Source organism: Carya illinoinensis, chromosome 9 (genome assembly GCF_018687715.1).
Source record: "Carya illinoinensis cultivar Pawnee chromosome 9, C.illinoinensisPawnee_v1, whole genome shotgun sequence".
NCBI lineage: Eukaryota > Viridiplantae > Streptophyta > Magnoliopsida > Fagales > Juglandaceae > Carya > Carya illinoinensis.
The window spans coordinates 8836666-8856504 of NC_056760.1; the positions used below are offsets into that span (position 1 = coordinate 8836666).

Below are 19839 nucleotides of genomic sequence, written 5' to 3' on the forward strand. Positions count from 1 at the left end.
TTGTCATCAATTCAATGTCTAATGTAGCCACAATTGCAACATGAAGCCCTTCCATACTGTTATAGCATATATATAATTTCAGAAAGATTGTCATTATAGAGGTGCTCATTACAGAGTACTTATACTTGCAAGATGACGTAAAGAAGATATTCCCTCACATTTTTTATATAATAAGATTTGATTTACAAATTTGATTTTTAAATATTTTTTATGAATCAATTTGTGCTCTTTCGTCATCAATTCAATGTTTGATGCAAAAACAATTGCAACATGAAGCCCTTCCATACTGTTATAGAGGGGTCCTTCTCAGCACAACGATTGGAGGGACAACATTAGTTTACATAATCACATCTAAACAGTTGTAATGAAGGAAATGAACCAATGTATTATTGCAGATTTACCATTTAAATAAAAAAAGAAGAGAGAAAAAAGAAAAAGGGGGAAAGGGCATATTGAATCAGTAACAATTCATTTCAAAACACAAATGTTTAAATTAAGGGGCATTTCCATCAGATGCTACCAAGGATCTAGCTCAGAAATTGAAGCCTCATTTATCTAGGGTTAGGCAAAGCCTATGTAGTTTATCTTATCTATCATTGTTGTTGTGCATGAGAAAGGCAAGTCTTGTGGGTACTGGTAAAGTGATAGACTGGCTATTGAACATGAGAACAACTAAAGCCATGTTCAATCTGTCAACCAAGTTTTCTTGAACACATAATAACCTAATGTGGATGCATCTCACTATTTGAGTTTCTAAATAACCATTCCTTATCGTTGGATCTACAAGATTTGAAATTGTCCCCTCCCTCCAATTTTTTCATGCCTGTAAAATGGTTATATTATTGGCAGATAAACAATAGACAGAAAATTAATTTATTTTGTATTTATTATGTGAATCACAAGAATTACTAGTGATCACAGTTTGACATAGAAAGGATCAAAATGTGCACAGAGATTTTAGTACTTACATAACTTAGAAGTCCACCTTCATTATCTCCATTACAAATTATAGAATTAATTTTTTTACCGCTCACTATCTCCAGAACTAACACACCAAAACTAAACAAATCAGATTTTACTAAAAAGTGACCGCGTATTGCATATTCCGGAGGCATGTATCCATTGCATGTGAGGACCAAAGTATTAGTAATCGTTAGGGTTTATGGCATGCTATATTCCAGTTATTAGCTATAGAGTATATGGGTATAATTAGTAGGTCCCCACAATTTTGTGTGTATTGGCTTGACTTTGATCTGCTTCAAATAATCTTGCCATCCCAAAATCTGAAATCTTGGGGTTCATGTCTACATCTAATAAAATGTTATTTGCTTTGAGATCACGATGAATAATGCGAAGGCGGGAATCTTGATGAAGGTAAAGAAGTCCTCTGGCAATGCATTGTATAATGTTCACACACTTTCCAATTCAATTGTGCACGTTTGATTGGATCTGCATATTCATATATACAAGCTGATGCTTTTGCTAAAGCCACATATTGAAGGACAAGACATTCCAATCAGAAATAAATTACTATGACTAAAATTCAAAATTTAAGCAGAAGTGCAACCATACCAAATATGAACTTATCAGGCTTGAATTCCTTACAAGCTCATAGACTAGAAGCGTTTCACTCCTTTCAAGCAAAACCCTAGAAGCCTTGTCAAATTTCGTTGTTGAAGCATAGCCACCAACATGACCTAATTCTTAAATTCTGCATCTCCTTGTTGAGAACCCATGGACAACCTCTTCACAGCTATTTCTTTTCCATTTGGAAACATACCTTGAAAAATAGAAATATATCAAAATATTGTATATAATATGTATAACCTTATCTTGCACGCGATTATCTTGCATTACCTTGTAAACAACACCAAATCCTCCTTCTCCAAGCTTGTTTTGTGCAGAAAAGTTGTCTGTAGCAACTTCAATTATCCCATACTCAAATTGCAGCTTTTCTTCAGCTCTACTAATTTCATATATGGGTTCATCTAAAGATCAAGCGGTGAGTTTGAATTTGATTAGTGCATTGTTCATTTTGTTTTAGCAGAAGTCACTTTTTATGCAGATCGAACACTCATCTTGCATACAATTAATTAGCTATTTTAATTTCTAGAACTGTTTGATAGTTGACATTAATCCCCAAATTATGCCATATTTTTGTGTAGAATGATACCTCTTAACGTACTTTGAAGTTGCTCCCTTGATTTTCTCACTCTACTATAGAAGATGCAGATGCAGATTAGAACAAAGGAAGCGACAATCGGCACGACTATAAAAATTGCAATTCTTGTTGAGTTTCTTCCGTTTCTTGCAAGCACCAAAGCCCAGCTTTTGTCAAAGTGTTGAATTTCGGAATTTGCATTAACGTAATCAGAATTCTGGACTCTGACAATTGGTGCAGGTATAAGTGGCCGGGGCAAAGTTGAGGTGTTCAAAAGAATCAAAACAGACGCAAGCATAAAATTACTTAGATCATTCGCATTCGGCTAGCCAAATATTAAAGAAATTAAATGACAAAGCTACCTTGTCCGGACAAATTAAAGGACAAATCTTACATTGGGATCCCAACGTTTTTTCATCCTCATTTTGACGGTTAATATATCTTATTTAATTTTTTTAATTTAATTTTTACTTAATAGTTAAGTGAATGAATAATAATAAATTTGTGATTCTTTTTAAAAAATGGCTAAAGATATTTAAAAATAATTGAAAGAAAAACAAAAACAAAAATGTAATTTGCACCAGGAGGCACGCCCAATGACAAACACTGGGCAGCCAAGTAGTAGGATCCAAGCTACATTTGGAAATGATGTCAAATGATCTGAGTTGATTTGTAAATAATATTGTTTGTGAGTCTCTTTGAGATATATTTAAATGTAAATAGGTTGAAATATTATGTACATGTATGAAGTAGGTTGAAATAGATTTAACTTTTTACGAAAAGTTAAAAAATAATAAATCCCATCAATCATTGATTTAAGATGAGTTAAGATTCCTCAACCAAGCAAACATTATTGCTACTGCATTCGGCTACTATTATTTATATTTTTGTTATTGTTATTGCTACTGCTGAACTCAAGGTTTCAAGTTTTATGTAATTATATATCTACACATGGATTTTGATGATAACAAATGAATTCAAATCTCCAGCTCAAATTGTCTACACAATGGATTCAAGCACATCAAGGAACTAAGCATGAACAAGAAGGAAATAAGTTCACATTAAAGTCATAGAGTAATGTTGTAAATCTCTTAAAAATTCGAAATTGGGATTAAGACTCAAAATTAATATTTTACCATAAAGCATTAAAATACATTTTCCACATGTGCATGAATATTTTGAAGATTAAGTTTGAAAATTTTGAAAGATGATTGATTGTCATCTTTCACATGTGCATTGCATGATTAAATATTTGAACTTTGAAAATATTAAAGATGATTGATTGTCATCTTTTACATGTGCATGTTTTATTTGAATATTTTCAAAAGTGATTGATGCTTTTTTTGACTTATGCAAAAGGTAGATGTTTTTGTTTAAAAATTTTGAAAAGTAAAGTGTGCTTCTTTTGGCATATGCAAAAAGTAAAAAAATTAGGTTTGGAATTTTTGAAAAGTAAAGTGTGCTCCTTTTGGCATATGCAAAAAGTAAAAAGATTAGGTTTGAAATTTTTGAAAACTAAAGTGTGCTCTTTTTGTTATATGCAAAAGGTAAAAAGATTTGATTTGAAATTTTTTCAAAAGTGAATGATGTTGTCTTTGACATGTGAATATTTTTAAATTTGAATATGAAGTCTCATATGCTTATAAATAGATCATTTGAGAGCTTCACATTTACTATACCAAGAGCATACAACATTCATTCAAAGTTTTCATTCTCTCTTCTCTAAGCATTAAGCCTTAACCCTTTTTCATTTTGAGAAATATAATTTACGCTGTATTGTTCTTATTTCACTCATTGAGGAGTGTTTTCTGATAACCTACCCACTATCAGCTTTTGTATCAGTAAAAATGTGTGTATAACCCTTGTGCGTGTAGAAAGTATTCTACACAGGGAATAGTTGAATCACCACGTGTAAGGTAATTGCAAGTGTAAAGGGTGTTTTACACGGATCCTTTGTAGCGGTGTTGTTCAAAGGTGTAATAGGTTTCTATCTCCACCTAAAGGAGGTTGAATAGTGAATTTGGGGATCCTCAAGGGGTAGCTTGAGGCGAGGACGTAGGCAGTGGGGTTGAACCTCGTTAACATACTGAGTTTGCTTCTCTCTTACCCTTACTCTTTATATTTATTATTATTTCATATTTTGTTTATATTTTATATTGTATATTTGATTTATAATTGTTATTTTTTTAATACAACTCAATTCACCCCCCTCTTGTGTTAGTCATCTGGGCAACAACTACATTTTTATCATAATTGGAAAGTGAGTTTATCATCAATAGAAAATGATAGATTTTGAAAGTATTCCCATTTGTAAAATTGCAATAATTTAAATCTTATATATATAGAGTCGGGCTACTATGCCGCCTAGCTGTTACTGCTAGGCATGTCGCCCAAACCATTTTTTTCACATTGTTTTAGTATATTCAAATATTTTTAAAAAATAAAAAAAAATACATCAATACACTTAAAATCACTTCCTTAATTACTAACTAAAAAGAAAATTTGCTGAACGATAGACTTGAACGGTACTACCCAGGCAGCATAGTAACTTTATATATATATATATCTGTTTTCTTTGGTCGCTAACTTTGGTCGCTAAAATCTGTTTTCTTTGTTTTTTCTTATCCACCTCATTGCACTGTTGTTATTGTTCTAAGACATTTTTTAGGGAACCCCACCCTCTCATCATGTATCATCTTTTCTACTTTTCTACTTTTCTAATGAAGTTTACTTGCTTGCTTTGAAAAAAAAAATACTATATTTTTTCAGCAAAGTTGGAGAATGGTTCCACGGCATCTCTGTCTACTTCTAGAAAAAGCAGGCACCATTTCCACGACCCAACGTGGCCAGCACATTGATTAATGAAGGGAAATGCTTAGGCCACTACTGGTAGCTCCCGTTGGGGGCTACCACTGGCCCTTTTTTTTTTTTTTTTAATCTTTTGCTTAATGATTAAGTAAGTATTTTTTTTAATAATATTGTGATTTAAAAAAACAAATTTAAAAGTGTTAAAAAATACATGTAAAAAAGAAGACAAAAAATAAAAACACATACTACAACTAGCGGGAGCTACCAGCGGTAGCCGTAGTGCTACCCATTAATGAAACAGATTATTTTGTATGCATTCTGGGTGGAATGAGATTTCAATTGCATTTTGTTTCCCACTAGGGGTGAGCCTCGGCCAGTCTGGACCAGAGAAACCAACCGAATCAGCCATTTTTGGACCGGACCGGACTCGATCTGCTCCAAATTATGCAGGACCGAATTCATTTGGTCTAGTCTCAAGTCCAGGGTTTTTCACCTTGGACTGGACCAGACATAATGAAAATTAAAAAAAAAATATTTATTATTTATATATACTACTTATATAAATAATTGTATATAATTAATTATTAATATAGCATAGTATTACATAAATATTATATTCTTTAATGTATAACTATAATATATAGTACTAGTATATATTAATATATTAACATATTATAAGAGTTATAGTATAAATTATAGTATATGTATAAATTTATAATAGTATTAGTATAGTTAACTTAATATGTCAGTATTAAATCACTATAACTACACAAAGTATTATTTAATATAGTATTACTAATTATCACTAACATATAGTATATTAAGAATACTATTAGTATAGTTATTAATTATAGTATTGGTACTAAGTCTATAACTATATATATGCAGATCAATGTATTATTATATTTTTTAATGTATAACTATAATATATAGTACTAGTATATATTAATAATTGTACAATTTATTATGTAACTTCCATTTAATAAGTCACTTAATTTTAATTTAGTATTTTAAATAATTTTTTTATTAATCAATTTAAAAAAAAAAACAAAAACAAAAAGGTTTGGACCAAATAGACCGACTGGCCAGTCAGGTCCCTAGGGATGTTTGATCTGGTCTAGTCCAGGAAAAATGATGAATCGAAAATTTCCATTCGTCACCTAGACCGGACCATGCTCACCCCTATTCCCCACCCTTCTTATCTAATAAAAACTGTACTTAACATTATTCATAAAATTATATAATTCATTCATGGGTTTTTATTATTTTAGCCTTTCAATTGATATTAACGTATAAATTAATTTTGTACAATGCCACGTGGAGTACCGATAAGTGTATCATTATTATTGGACAATGTTATTTAGACCGATAAGTGTAAATGTATATTTTTTTTCAACAATTATTTTATATATTTTTAAATATTTAAAAATAAATCAAACATATCAATTCACCAATAGGTATTTTCTCAATCATTAACTAAAAATTTTATTAAAAAAAAAAAAATCAATTCATTTTGTCACAGCATTTTCCGGAATGATCCGATTGTGATTGACATGGGGTCCTAATTTGTTTATGCTGCAAGTTTTAAAGGACAATGCTACAGCCATATCTGGCATACCGTTATTTTGATGTGTTTTTTTTATTTTTTTTTTACATGTATTTTTTTAATACTTTTAAATATTTTTTTAAAAAAATTCACAACATCATTAAAAAAAAATACTTCCTTAATCAATAAGTAAAAAAAAAAAATGCCAGCAGTAGCTGGGAGTGGGGGCAGCATTATTCAGTTTTAAAATAGTTTAGTACATTTGAGGATGTATAGGTTTAGGACAGGTTTGGATTACGGGATAAAACACAAACTTCTCATCTAATCTTGTTTTAACTCATCTCATTTTATTTCTAAACATAATTCAAATATAAAATTTTTAAATTAATCATTACAACTTTTCAAACTTTTAATTAAAAAATAAAAAATAATTTTAACTTTTTCAAATATACAAACAAAAATAATATTATAAAACTATATTCTTATAATATTTTAACTTTATAATATTTTTTATTCAAAATTTTCTTTCTCATTTTCTAAAATCCCATAAAACAATTATCTTACTATTATTTACAATCTATTTTATTACTATTCATAAAATTATTATATATCCCATCTTACTCCCCAAACTTGCCATTATGATTTGCAGGAAGCAAGAGCAACACATCTCGGACTGTCATCATTATAGTTGTGCCAACTGTTGCTTTTGTGGTGCTAATCATCTCCGTCTGCGTTTATTTAAGAGTAGTGAGGAAGCCAAGGGAGAAAGTCGCGACTTTTGCCACCAATTTTTTTTCCGCAGCATAATTTCGTGGGAAAAAATAACTTTTTGCCATTAAAATTATTGGAGAGAATAAATATAGACATTTTTTTATGAGATTGTTGTGGTAGATAATGTTTGATGGTAAAAAAATTTTTCCTACCACGTCTGTAGTATTTGTGACCAATTTGTTTCCTGAATAATAAATATGGGCAGCATATGGACCTTTAATGGGAAAATAATTTTTGTGACGAGTTAAACTGTCTTTTTACCACGGAATAAAGTCGCCGTAAAAAATTATTTAATTTGTACCCTCATCAACGTGGCTTATATGCTTTTACCCACTACTAAATAAGTAGTTCTCACGAATGTTATTCGTGGCAAAAAAATCTACATTTTCATTTTCTATTTTGTCCCTCATTTTATCATCACAAGCCTATAATCCATACAGATCGTGTATAGATAGAAAACACAGTGTATATATCTTAAAATTCAAATGCATATCTAAAAAACACAGTGTATAGATGGAAAATGTGACAATTAGTTTAACTTTATAATAATATTGTATATTATAGAAAAGAATTTAACAATTTTGAGTTTTTTATATAGAACTAATAATAATATTATTTAAATATTCTTAATATATCTTATTTTCGTATTATAACTTAGTGAGTAGTTATATTTGATTTAAATCTATTACAATAAGTAGCAGAATGTTTAAATCAAATCCTTTGCAATTTACTACAATAATTTAGTTATAAATCAATACTTACTAATATATTTTAATTGTCATAAAAGTTAAGTGTCATTCTCGTAAAAATAGATTGGCAACTAAAACAAAATCTACGTGAAATGAAGCCAAATCTTTTTATTTTTTTTAACTATCAAATCTCGTACAAATTTTTTTTTTTTTTTTTACCTATTAAAAAAAAAAGTGAAATGAAGCCAAATCTTGTACGCAATCAGTTTATGTCATACTTTGAATTCAAGAGCAATAAATACGGGGGTCTCCAATGCATTACGTGGGTGGTGTTTTATTGGAAGAACTAAATGGCATTTAATTAACACTTCAGTCCAAAATTTAAAACCTATGGGCGTAGGCTACCTAAACGGCAGCATTTTGGCCGTAAGAATGAAAAGGTGATAACGTGATTTTCTCCTCTTCCCTTCCCTCTCTCTCTTGCTACACACTATCTTTCATCTCTGCGCATCCTTCCTCTCTCCCAGCCCCTGCATCCTTCTCTCACACCAAGCCCCTCACTCACAACTCAACAACTCTTTTCTGTCGACACCGTCTCGTTCTCCTCCACTTTATATGTCCCTGAGGCTATATATATTATTCTCCTCTCTCTCAGTGAGCTAATCGGTATGTGAATAGATCTATAATTTTTAATTTTCAAAATGTTACATTTACTTCACAAATCAGTACAATGTTTCAATTCATTGCTAATTGCTTCATTCCATTTAGGTTTTTTTTTTTTTTTTTTTTTTTTTTTTTTTTTTTTTTTCTGAATTTATATATTTGGGATTTAGGGGCTTTTACAGATTTCGAAAACTGATTTAGGATTTATATTTTTTTTTTAATTTTGGAGTGTTTAATAAATATGATTTCAGGTTTATTGTGTTTTAATAATTTTGTTTTTGGGTTTACAATTTTATTGTGATTTAATAATTTTGTTTTAGGGTTTATATGTTCTATTGATCATGAGGCATGAATTTATTTGGGACTTTTTATCAAACAATCAAAACATCATCTATACTTGGTGCCCATGTACTCTTTTTTTATTTTTTTAAAGGATTTCCCAGATACTCTTAGTAGCCACACATCACTATCACTTGCTTTCCTACGACCTAAGCTAACATTTCCTTGACCCATAATTTCCAAACAACCAAAACATTATCTATTCTTGTAAATACTCTTATGATTTATTTTTTGTGGGACTTGTGCTTTGTTATGAATATATGTATACAGTTGTGTGGATATACTTTGTGGAATGTTAAACTGACCACCTTGTGTTAGTTTTAAGATTTTGTTTTGAGAAGATTTTTTTTTTTTCGATAAGTAAACGATAGGAAATAATAAGAATAGGCATAACCCAAGTACACAAGAAGGTATACAACAGATAAAACCTATCTAGGTTGCTAAATAGGAGAAAATGAAATCATGAGTTTTGATAAGAATTAAATGGCTACGAACCAAAAACTTCCATTATCTAAGAATGTTAAGAACAGTTATTGGGTGGTGATGAGTATTCCAAAGGTATTAACCCCATGTTTCCTAGGATCAATTGGTTCGCCTTCATTTTCCGGTACATTTGAATCCCCCAGTTTATGACAAACTAATTATGTGAAGTTGGTTTGGAAAATTCTCCAGGCCATAGATTTGAGAGTGCAAATTAAAATGCATAATAAATAGCATATTTATGTCCAAGATTTAATTAGTCATTTATTTTCCAATGCCCCAAGACCTTATTGTCTTGTGGAACAGAGCCCATGTGAACGTATAGTTTGCACATCATATATCGGCAATCATTGGGACTTCAAGTTTTAATTGTAAACCTTAAGTTTTATGAATCTTTAGGTTTTATGTCTTTAAGTTTTATGAGATTCATTTAAGGTATCAGTTACTTCATTTCTTGACTATGTACAAATGGATTGGTGATTTATGGTGTATGAATGGAAGCTTTTTGTGCCTTCTATCTCGTTTAGGTTATGAGCACAGAAATTTTTATATTTTTAAGATCCAATACAAATAGTTATATGCTCTTGATTCTAGAAATGTTGATATTGGAATCAACTTATAAAATAAAATAATTCATGAGTTACTTGGGAGATACCTTACATGAATTGTAGCAGTCTTTCTTGTAGGTTAGTATCTCTTTCATACTGAGGAGGATTTTGGATACATTTCTTGTTTAACTTGAGCTAGGGATCTTATCTCTGTTTGAGCTATGAAACATATGCTCTTATCTCATGCACCCATTAATGTCAAAGCCATGGGGCTTAATGTTGAACTCTGTGTTTGTTTTATCATCAGGATTGCTCTTATGTTTTTACCACGAAGATCATAAAAATGTATATTCTTTCTAGCATCTTTGTACAGTTTGTGATGAAGTTTTGTCTTTTGGTTGTCTTTCCTTGAATAAGACATTATGCATGTAATAAGATTAGTTTTCTTATGCTGTGCTTGGTTTTGATATTCATGTACAGGTTTAGATAGCCCTTACCAATGATTAATTCAGCTTACTACTTGTAAAAATGTCAAACTTCAAATTATTTTAGACATTAAGCCCTTTAGATCCTTACCTGGCCAGCTTGATTTGGAAGGTAGATAATTTTGTGCTCACCACTATTTTTACCACTTTCTCTAAAAATTCTTCCAAACTATCTCAAATTATGAAGTGGAAAAATTTGGTGTGAATATGCTACAAAGTTTGATATTTTAAAGCAAATTTTACGTCTAATAATTTGGTAGAAGTTAGTGGCCATATTACTAAAAATTCTTGGTAAAGGGTTGGAAAATAAGGTGATCACACATTAATATAATTGATATTACAATTCTTCTAGTATATATACAAACATGTTTGTATACTGAGAATTTAATGTACAAAAACACTAGCATTTTATACAAAGCTTCATACCCCATGTTTTTATCTTCTCATTCTCCTTGACAAGAGAGTCATGAAGTTTAAACAATTGTGAGTCAAAGGAGGATTTTTGTTGGATGTCTAGAATGAAAGAATTAGAGTTGCTTAGTCTTCAAACGAGCATGTGCAATTCTAGTTACCACATAGCTACCTGTCTTGGCTGTAGGCCTAGCTTGTTTTCAAGCAGGGTTTTCTTGATTCGGCTCCTGTTTGTTATCTGCCTCAAACAGGAGTATTTAGAAGATGAAGCTGAAGTTGGATGGAGAAAAAAACCTATGGTAACAAAATGGTAGAAACCATTAACATATTAATGTTTTTTGTATAGGTATGGTATCATTCACAATCTTCAAAAATTAGCTTCCTAATTTTTGTCTTGCTGTGATATCAGAAGATATCACAGTAGACTTAAGTGGATCCATCTAATGGTAAAAGGTTACTGAATTCTGAACAAATGCGCAGCATTGATCTTCCAAGTTTAGCTTAGCTTCCACATTAAATTATACCTAGTGCATGTTACATGGGCTTAAACTTGTTTCAGGCCAAAACCCTATTTTACTTGATGTAGGATTATGCAACTGCATAAAAATTCCATTAACCATTTATGGCAAACTATTTGCCGATTATAAACCAAATTATGATATTCATTGTGCACAGTGCATCACAAAAGTTATCATGCTCGAAAGTCTAAGACATATACCAATTTTACATCCCTGTTCATATACCAATATATGAATGAGTTTTAATCGAGTCGAGCTAACGAGTCAACTCGAGCATAAACGAGCGAGCCTAAACGAGTCTTAGTCGAGTCGAGTTTTGTCGAGTACGTGTCATTTACAAATTGAGCGAGTATCTGCTTTGATGAACGAGGTTTTTTTTTTTCACGAGTCAAATTAGATTCGAGTTTAACCGAGCGAGCTATCGAACAAACTGGTTCATTTATAAGGATATTAGAGGAGAAGGTTAGTGACTTTTGTGATTGGGGGTATAAGTCTTAAAGTTCAGTATAATGATGATCACGTCTACTGTTTCTTGTGTGTTTCAGAGGGCATTGGCACTGGATATGATAGCATTTTATAAAGAAACACATTGGTCAACACGAAAAGGTCAATTCATCAATGCAGATATTGAACACAAATATGTAAGACATCTTCCTAATTTAATTTCACATACCCAGTGCATTAGTGTTTAACAGTAATGCTGATTTTATCCCATTACAAATTAATTCTTTCAGAATTTAATGGTCGAGAGGTTAGCTGAGAAAGATAGTGAGGAGGATGTAGTCAAAGCAGCTGAGAGCATCTTCAAAGAAGTGTTGGGAGATCTGGTTATGCTCAAGGGATGGGGCATATGGTGATTCCGGACCCCTCTCCTACAAGAGTGAGGCTGAAATGTACAAGAGCAAGCTAGATCAAATGATGGGTGATATTGCTGCATTGAGGCAGAATTTTTCTGAGCATGAGAAACTGTTAATGAGCTATCGCCAAAGTGAGTTAGAGAGAGGAAGTGAGTCTCATAGAGAGACTCATGAAGATGCTTAGGCATTTCAGTCTAGGATATTTTTTGTGAAGGGTAGGTGGTGGGGGTTTTTTGTGGATTGTTACAATTATGGCTTGCTCAATCCAATGGCCATGGACTTATGTTTCTAAGTAGTACTAATTTTGGTAGTTGTTTTGTATAGTTAGGGTGGATATGTATAAGACAGTTGTGGGAAGTTCAGTAATGTAGTTTAGGATCTACCCTTTTTTGTATTCAGTATTGACTTGTTGGGGGTGCAGTAATATCACTTTTGGAATTGACTACCTTGACATTCACAAGATTAGGTCCATGTGGAAAGGGTAAGTTATCATGAATTTAAGTATTTTTTAATAAAAACATGGATTTCTGAGTAACATTCTTGTGAATACTGAAACTGCTAATTGTTATATATTGATAGGGAAACTTTTAACAGGTTGGGGAAAAGCTCAGTTGAAGCATATGGATCATGGAATGTAGAGCAGGAGTTGGTGGAGATCTCAGAGCAGTTTCAGATTCACAAGAATCTTCAAGGCTGTATGCAAATTCAAACTCAGTATGTGTCTTTAATTATTGAAATCAATTAAGATTTCTAGTCACTCAAGGAAAAGTCTCCAATAACCTATTCAATATCACACACATAGGCAGTGGAACTGTTTCATTAGGTTTGCTCAATTAAATTGTTTAGGTATGTTAGATTAGCTAGATAACCTACACACTAAGTAGCTTTGGTAGGTTAAACACCAAATTTCTCTAACTTAGGATAGATTTCCATCAGATATCTGTGAGTGGTGATTGGTTAGGACCATTTTATGATAAAACAGTTTGTATACTAATCTATTGAATTAAGTTGCATGGTACCTATAAAAAATTTACAGACAAAACATCTTTGTGGGTATTACAGTATTCTCTAGTATCCAAAAGAGAGCTGTGTTTCTCATAGAATAGCATCTTTAAATATTTACAATTTGGAGCATGAGTGGATTTTAAGTATAGTAAACTTCAATTACATTCAGCAAACCAGGGGTTATAACAATCAATGTCAAACAGATATCATAGTATGAACTGTGAGAATCTGAATGTAATTATGAATTACTGGGAAAAATTCAAAATGGAATCAGCTACCCATTCTATAGCAAGTATATGTTCCCACAGTTCATACTAATGTCATGGATTATTAACAAGATATGATATGCCACGACAAGTTATAAGAATTTCAATACTCTTTCTCTGAGAAAAAAGGGAATCATATACTTGATTGTACTAAATGTTTTGGGATAGCATTTTCCACTGACAGTGTGATATTTGCATGGATGAAGCATTAGCAAACTTAAATCTACTAATATGCAATCTGGACCTGCAATAGCAGTTGCCATAGAATTGGTAGTAGCTTCTATAGTGATAATCCCAGGGGAATAGATATTGCTTGATGTTGACATTGTCCAAAATTGCATTTAGAGTCAAGAAAACTAAATACACAAATATGTTATATAATATGATTGGCAAGAGTAGAAGCATTAAAATTAATATTTCTGGTATGCTTCTATAATTTGAATACTATAGAAGCTCCCCCACCTTTTAGCTTTAGTCATGTAGTTTAACCCATTAAGTCCATATGTAAAATTTGACAGATTTTGCTTTTTTACGTACACTTTCAGGAGCAATTTGGCACCAAGCTATGTGGATTCATATTGGTAAATCTGAATGTCTTGTTTCGACATCAAAGCAACCTGTTCTACATGAATGCTCATTTAATCTGTCTTTTTTCCTGCTTTGCACTTATCCCATTGTCTGTAGTTGGATAATGTGCTGCCAAACGTGTTAGTTAAGTTCATGGCCTTCAAGTAAACACCCTTATTCAATGAATGTATGAGATTTTCTGTATCATAGGTGTAAGAACAATGTTGGCAGATTTGTACTAGTTGTTGGTGGTTATGTATGTAAGTTGACAGATTATTAACCCACATAATATACAATCTGCTGTTGATATTTTGACTGGGTAGCCCTTCCTTTACACCAAATTGTTGTTCATGTATATTGTTGGAATAAGTTTGTTGTTGAATAACAGGTTATATATGCATCAACTGGCTATAGCCAAGAAGTATACTGCATCCTAAGAACTATAGTTCTCATTTTGAACTATAGTTCAAAAATAGGTTATATATGCGTCCTAAGAACAATACATGTGACTAGAAATCTGGACATTTATAGAGTGTCCAGTTGGTGACAAAACAGATTTTGGGTAAAATACCCATGTCCTCTAAACCATTTTTCATGGTAAAAAGTATACTGCCCACCTAATTTTATACGTGGGAAAAAGTTATACCAAATGCTGCAATTGGACTACCACAAATATTAAACAATATTGCAATTGGTCAAAAATAGGATTTCCACCACCACATTTCACAAAAAATAAACGTTTCCCACCAAATGGAATCAGACCACAGTGGCATTTTTCCACCACTTTAACACGCAGCCTAAAACTTATTCTCAGGATCACAACAATCCCATGTTTAGCCGCTTGTGAAGAACAACTATAATGGAAAAAATTATTTACCCACGATTAGCAGTCACGGGGATAATAATAGTAATAAGTGTAAACCATATTTGCCACCAAAATAAACCATCCCAAAAAGCTCTATAGCCAAGAAGTGTTGCATGTGGAAACACTTTAACCCACTAAACTGTCCACAAAATGATGCATGGCATCAAATTTTTCCCGACTACTGATTCCATGCATATAGGATTTTTTGCCACCAAAAGTTTTCAACTTAAATTTAACTATAGCCAAGAGGAAGTGAATGGGAAAAAATTTTATGTCACTAAATTTGCCATAGAGTTATTTGTGGATAAAAGTAATTACCGACTTGTGCTCACATGGAAAAAAGCTCTGATTGCACCACATTAGTTTGGTTGGCAACATAGTTTTCCACGGAGGCAACTACCTTTTCATACTATTAGTTTTCATGGAATAAACTTAGTTTTTGCCACGAAATGAGGTAATGGTGGGTAAATTATCTATGCTCATGAAGTATATGCCACGAAGGAGCCACCAGAGGAATTGGTGGGATTAATTTTTATCTCATGAATGCATTACTTATTCCCACCAATACCTTTCATGGCAAAAATAACAATTTGTTGTAGAAAGTAAGTAGCATGATTCAGCTTTGTTATTTTATTCTTCAAAACTTTAGGCTTTGTCTGTGATTAGTCAATGGATACTATAGTCCATATATGCATCATGTGCTTCCATTTGCAGTAGTTGTTATTTTATTTAAACAATTCAAATTGGTACTGTTCATATATGTAGGCGTATATTTTAAATTTGGTTGCTCCTGATCTAAAAGAATGAACTCAGTTGATTTGTTAAATGTTGGCATGTTCCTCATGTACTGAAGGTCATCATGTGGATGAAATTAAAAGCGTCGAATCATTGCTGTTTGATTTTGGCACTATTAGCCTTGCGACAGATAACTTTTCTGAAGCAAATAAGCTCGGACAAGGTGGTTTTGGTGCTGTTTACAAGGTAATTACTTACAATCTTCTACATAGGGGTATCAATAATTAGTTAAATCAAGAGTTTCTGATTCATGGCTATGGAAAGGTATCTTAAAGCAGACTAGAGACCTGTTGAGGTGCAATGCATGTTACCAGATAAACTTTTGAAGCTGCTTTTGCTGCAACCATCTCAAAAACCAACCAATATCAATCTTCCATACCTACTAAGATGTGGAAAAAGGTTTGGAAAATTAGAGTTCAGGATAGGTTAAAACTGTTCATTTGGAAGGTACTCAACAACATCATCCCCACAAAATCTGTGCTAAAAAACTACCAGGTCTTAAATGAGAGTCAAACCTTTTGTCCTGTCTACAATTCTGAGGAGGAAACTCTCACTCATCTATTTCTAAACTACACATTTTCAAGAGTTCTCTAGAGACTCCCCTTGGCCCATAAATATTTCTTGCTTTGTGGATCAAGGGATTACAAAATGGATTGAGTGTGTTTTATCTCCAGCGAGCTTTCTAAATATTCTTCCCTTTGAAGAACACCAGTTCCAAATTTTTGCCATTGTTGCAATGGACAATATTTGGTTTTAAAGGAAATAAGATTGTGCATGACTCCATCAAACCAAATGTGGACAATTTTGTTTAGTGTGCCCTAAAATTTTTCAAAGACCATAGGAAAGCATGGGGCAATAAACATTTGACTAAACCACTGAATTGGAAGGCTATTCCAAAAGGCCATTATTTGCTTACTTATGATGTAGCAGTAAGGAGTACTGGCAGTACTACAATAGTTGTTTGCAAATCAGATGATGGTTCTCTAGTTTTTGTTAAAACAAGCTTTATCAAAAGTCAAAATCCAAACCAAGGTAAAGCAACTGCAATGTACACAGGCATCATGGAAGCCAAAGCCAGGTCTACAACAAAAATCACAATTGCTGGAGACTCACAAGTGGCACTAGATGCGGTTGAAGCACCAGAAAAATGTGCCGACTGGACCATAGAACCCATAGCTAGAGACACTGAACTTTATTGAGATCATGATTAATGTGCTCATTCTAATAGGCAATGGGCAGCTTCCACTAATCTTTATGAAAGTATATCCCTTATCTCTATTCCACCAAGTTTGTTGGACTTTCACAGTGGAAAAGAAACCCCCCACCCCCCCAACCACTTGTCTGTAATAGTGTAGCTTGACATATGAACGTTTGTATGGTTGCTGTTTTAATATACACTTGCCTTTAGAGAGAAAAAGAAGAAGTTAATTACATTTTTCTAACGGTTCTGTTTATTTCACTATTGTATATTACCAGGGTAGACTCTCCGATGGACATGTTATAGCTGTGAAAAGACTATCAAGAGATTTTGGGCAAGGAGATATAGAATTTAAGAATGAGGTCTTGTTGGTTGCCAAACTTCAACACCGAAATTTGGTTAGGCTCCTAGGCTTCTGCTTGGAAAGAAAGGAAAGGCTTTTAGCGTATGAGTTCGTGGAAAATACAAGCCTTGATCACGGTATGTTTGCACTTCTGATTTCATATGATGTTGTATGTTTGCATACTATTATTTTTGGGCCACAAGTTTTGTTGAAATTTGTTCTCCCATGTTTTACTTAATTGCATGAAGCATTTTACTAATTTCTAATTTTCTTGGATATGTAGATCCAACCAAACGTGGACATTTGGATTGGGAAAGGCGGTACAAAATCATAAGAGGCGTTGCTCGAGGGATTCTATATCTCCATGAAGATTCTCGACTTCGTATTATTCACCGCGATCTTAAAGCCAGCAATATCCTTCTAGATGCAGATATGAATCCAAAAATTTCCGACTTTGGCATGGCTAGATTGTTTGTATTAGATGAAATGCAAGGGAACACAAGCAGAATTGTGGGGACCTAGTAAGTATCATGATTGAGGAGAGCTAATATTTACATTTGCGTCATAGAATTAAGGTTAACATGCTCACTAAGGATTATTCATATTAAAAAATGGAGATAAAGCTGAGAGGTTAGACGATAATTGTGGAGATATCTATTGTTATTCAAACAAAACTTATAATTCCTTCATGATGTCAATGTGCAGTGGATATATGGCTCCAGAGTACGCAATGCATGGACAATTTTCAATGAAGTCCGATGTCTATAGTTTTGGTGTGTTGGTATTGGAGATATTGAGTGGACAAAAGAACAATTGCTTCCGAAGTGGGGAGAATGTGGAGGATCTCCTAAGCTATGTAAGAATCATTCTTCGTGCATTTTCCAATAATTGCTATAAAATTTGTCTTCACACAAAAACAAAATACATAAATAGAAGATCACTCTCTCTGATATTATCTGTCTGTTTGTATCGTATCTTACAGGCATGGAAAAATTGGAGGGAGAACACATCTTTAAATATTGTAGATCCGACAATGAAGCCTAGCTCAACAAGTGAAGTAATGAGATGCATCCGCATCGGATTACTATTTGTTCAAGAAAATGTAGTTGACAGACCAACCATGGCATCAGTCTTTGTCATGCTCAATAGCTACTCCACCACTCTTCCAGTGCCTTCACAACCTGCATTTTTTATGCACACTAACGTGGAATCTGAGATGTCATCTGGATGGCAGCATAGCGTAGGGATTACAGATCAGTCAGAAGAGAGATCCAAAGGGAGCTCTATCCAGGCCTCACAAAATGAGGTTTCAATTACTGAGCTCTATCCTCGCTAGTGCTTCATGCACATATTATGATGGTCCATGATTCCTGTGGTTTGTGGTTATTTGAGTTCAAACTTCGTATGTAAAACTTGGGCTAGGTTCATTTTCTCAGTTTGTTTTGTTTTTTTGTTTTTTGTGAAATGAAACTCAACAAGGATTATGCTTTTATTTCATTTTATTTTTTGTTTTTGAAGTCAAGTCAACAATCACCCGTGGCGTTGAATTTGTTTTCCTTCCACGTGGAGTATAAATTTTCTCTTCTTGACCCTGCTGGTCCAAATAAAAATCTTCCTTCTTTGCTCATAAATCTTGATACGGCAGTAAAATACAAAAATCTAGTGATCTAAAATGAGTATGGCAACCCCTGGTTATGAAAGCTATGAAGGGATTCAACGACTTTCACGGCACGTGCTCGCCTATTTGTGGATGGAGAATTCTCTCTTTGATTTTGTGGGAAAAATTATGGGTGAAGATAGAGTAGTGATTGAAGACTTTAAAGTAAGGGGTCAATTAGAAGTAGGGAGAAAGCTGTTTGAATAGCTGGATATACTATCTCTACACATTTACGGATTTCTTTAGGAATACAAGTAGAGTTTGGTTGTAGTGGACCAGTGGTGATTCAATTATTGAAGTGACAAACAATCAAGTCAATTATTTGTTTTTATGATTGATCTGGTACGCATGTCAATGCTTATCATCTATAATATCATAACTCTGTCTTGTAACTAAACAAAAAATATTATTGGTATCTGAGATAAAATCATAGCTAAATCTCATCTTATTGTAGAATCTCACGAGCAGGGTGGGTTCAAGGTAAGGAAGTGCACTGTTTCTTGTTTTGTAACCCTTGAGAACTCGTGCAAAGCAAAAACTACATTTCCTCGTTCAAAACTTTTAACATTATTAGACCTCGAGTAAACCAAGAACAACATTGTCTTTGTCAAATGTCTAGCTTGTTGGAACAAAAGGGGCAATTACGGTATGCACACGGGTTACAAGCGAATTTACCTCCAAGATACAATGAAGTCCAAAACAAGTCAGTTTGTCTAATTTCGTTATGCACATACGAAATTAGATCCCGAATACCCTCTGATTTTGCTATTCAATCAAGAAATTAGAAATATGTTCTCTCGAAGACGAATAGATTCTAACAAGTTTTGAAGAAATGAAATATTTTGGGGGGGGGGGGGGGGGAGAGAG

The 19839-nt window shown here is 32.9% G+C and overlaps 1 protein-coding gene, 1 long non-coding RNA gene and 1 pseudogene across 2 annotated transcripts; 2 read left to right on the plus strand and 1 right to left on the minus strand.

Annotated features, from left to right (window-relative positions):
- Positions 1 to 586: 586 nt before the first annotated feature.
- Positions 587 to 1778, minus strand: LOC122276756 (annotated as a pseudogene).
- Positions 1779 to 8286: 6508 nt separating this feature from the next.
- LOC122275549 lies at positions 8287 to 14426 on the plus strand. Its single transcript, XR_006228590.1, has 2 exons — positions 8287 to 8641; positions 14093 to 14426. It is a non-coding gene; the product is annotated as an uncharacterized LOC122275549 (long non-coding RNA).
- A 1121-nt stretch (positions 14427 to 15547) lies between these two features.
- Positions 15548 to 18807, plus strand: LOC122275548 (cysteine-rich receptor-like protein kinase 10). The gene is made up of 5 exons (XM_043084653.1): positions 15548 to 15960; positions 17251 to 17452; positions 17599 to 17836; positions 18021 to 18171; positions 18298 to 18807. Exons 1-5 carry the CDS (start codon positions 15805 to 15807, stop codon positions 18649 to 18651), a joined length of 1101 nt encoding a protein of 366 aa, XP_042940587.1. The 5' UTR covers positions 15548 to 15804; the 3' UTR covers positions 18652 to 18807.
- Positions 18808 to 19839: the final 1032 nt, after the last annotated feature.

Coding starts and splice junctions, on each gene's coding strand:
- LOC122275548 (XM_043084653.1), top strand. CDS start 15,805: ATGTTGGCATGTTCCTCATGTACTGAAGGTCATCATGTGGATGAAATT. Junction 17,453..17,598: donor AAATACAAGCCTTGATCACG/GTATGTTTGCAC, acceptor TTGGATATGTAG/ATCCAACCAAACGTGGACAT. Junction 17,837..18,020: donor AGCAGAATTGTGGGGACCTA/GTAAGTATCATG, acceptor GTCAATGTGCAG/TGGATATATGGCTCCAGAGT.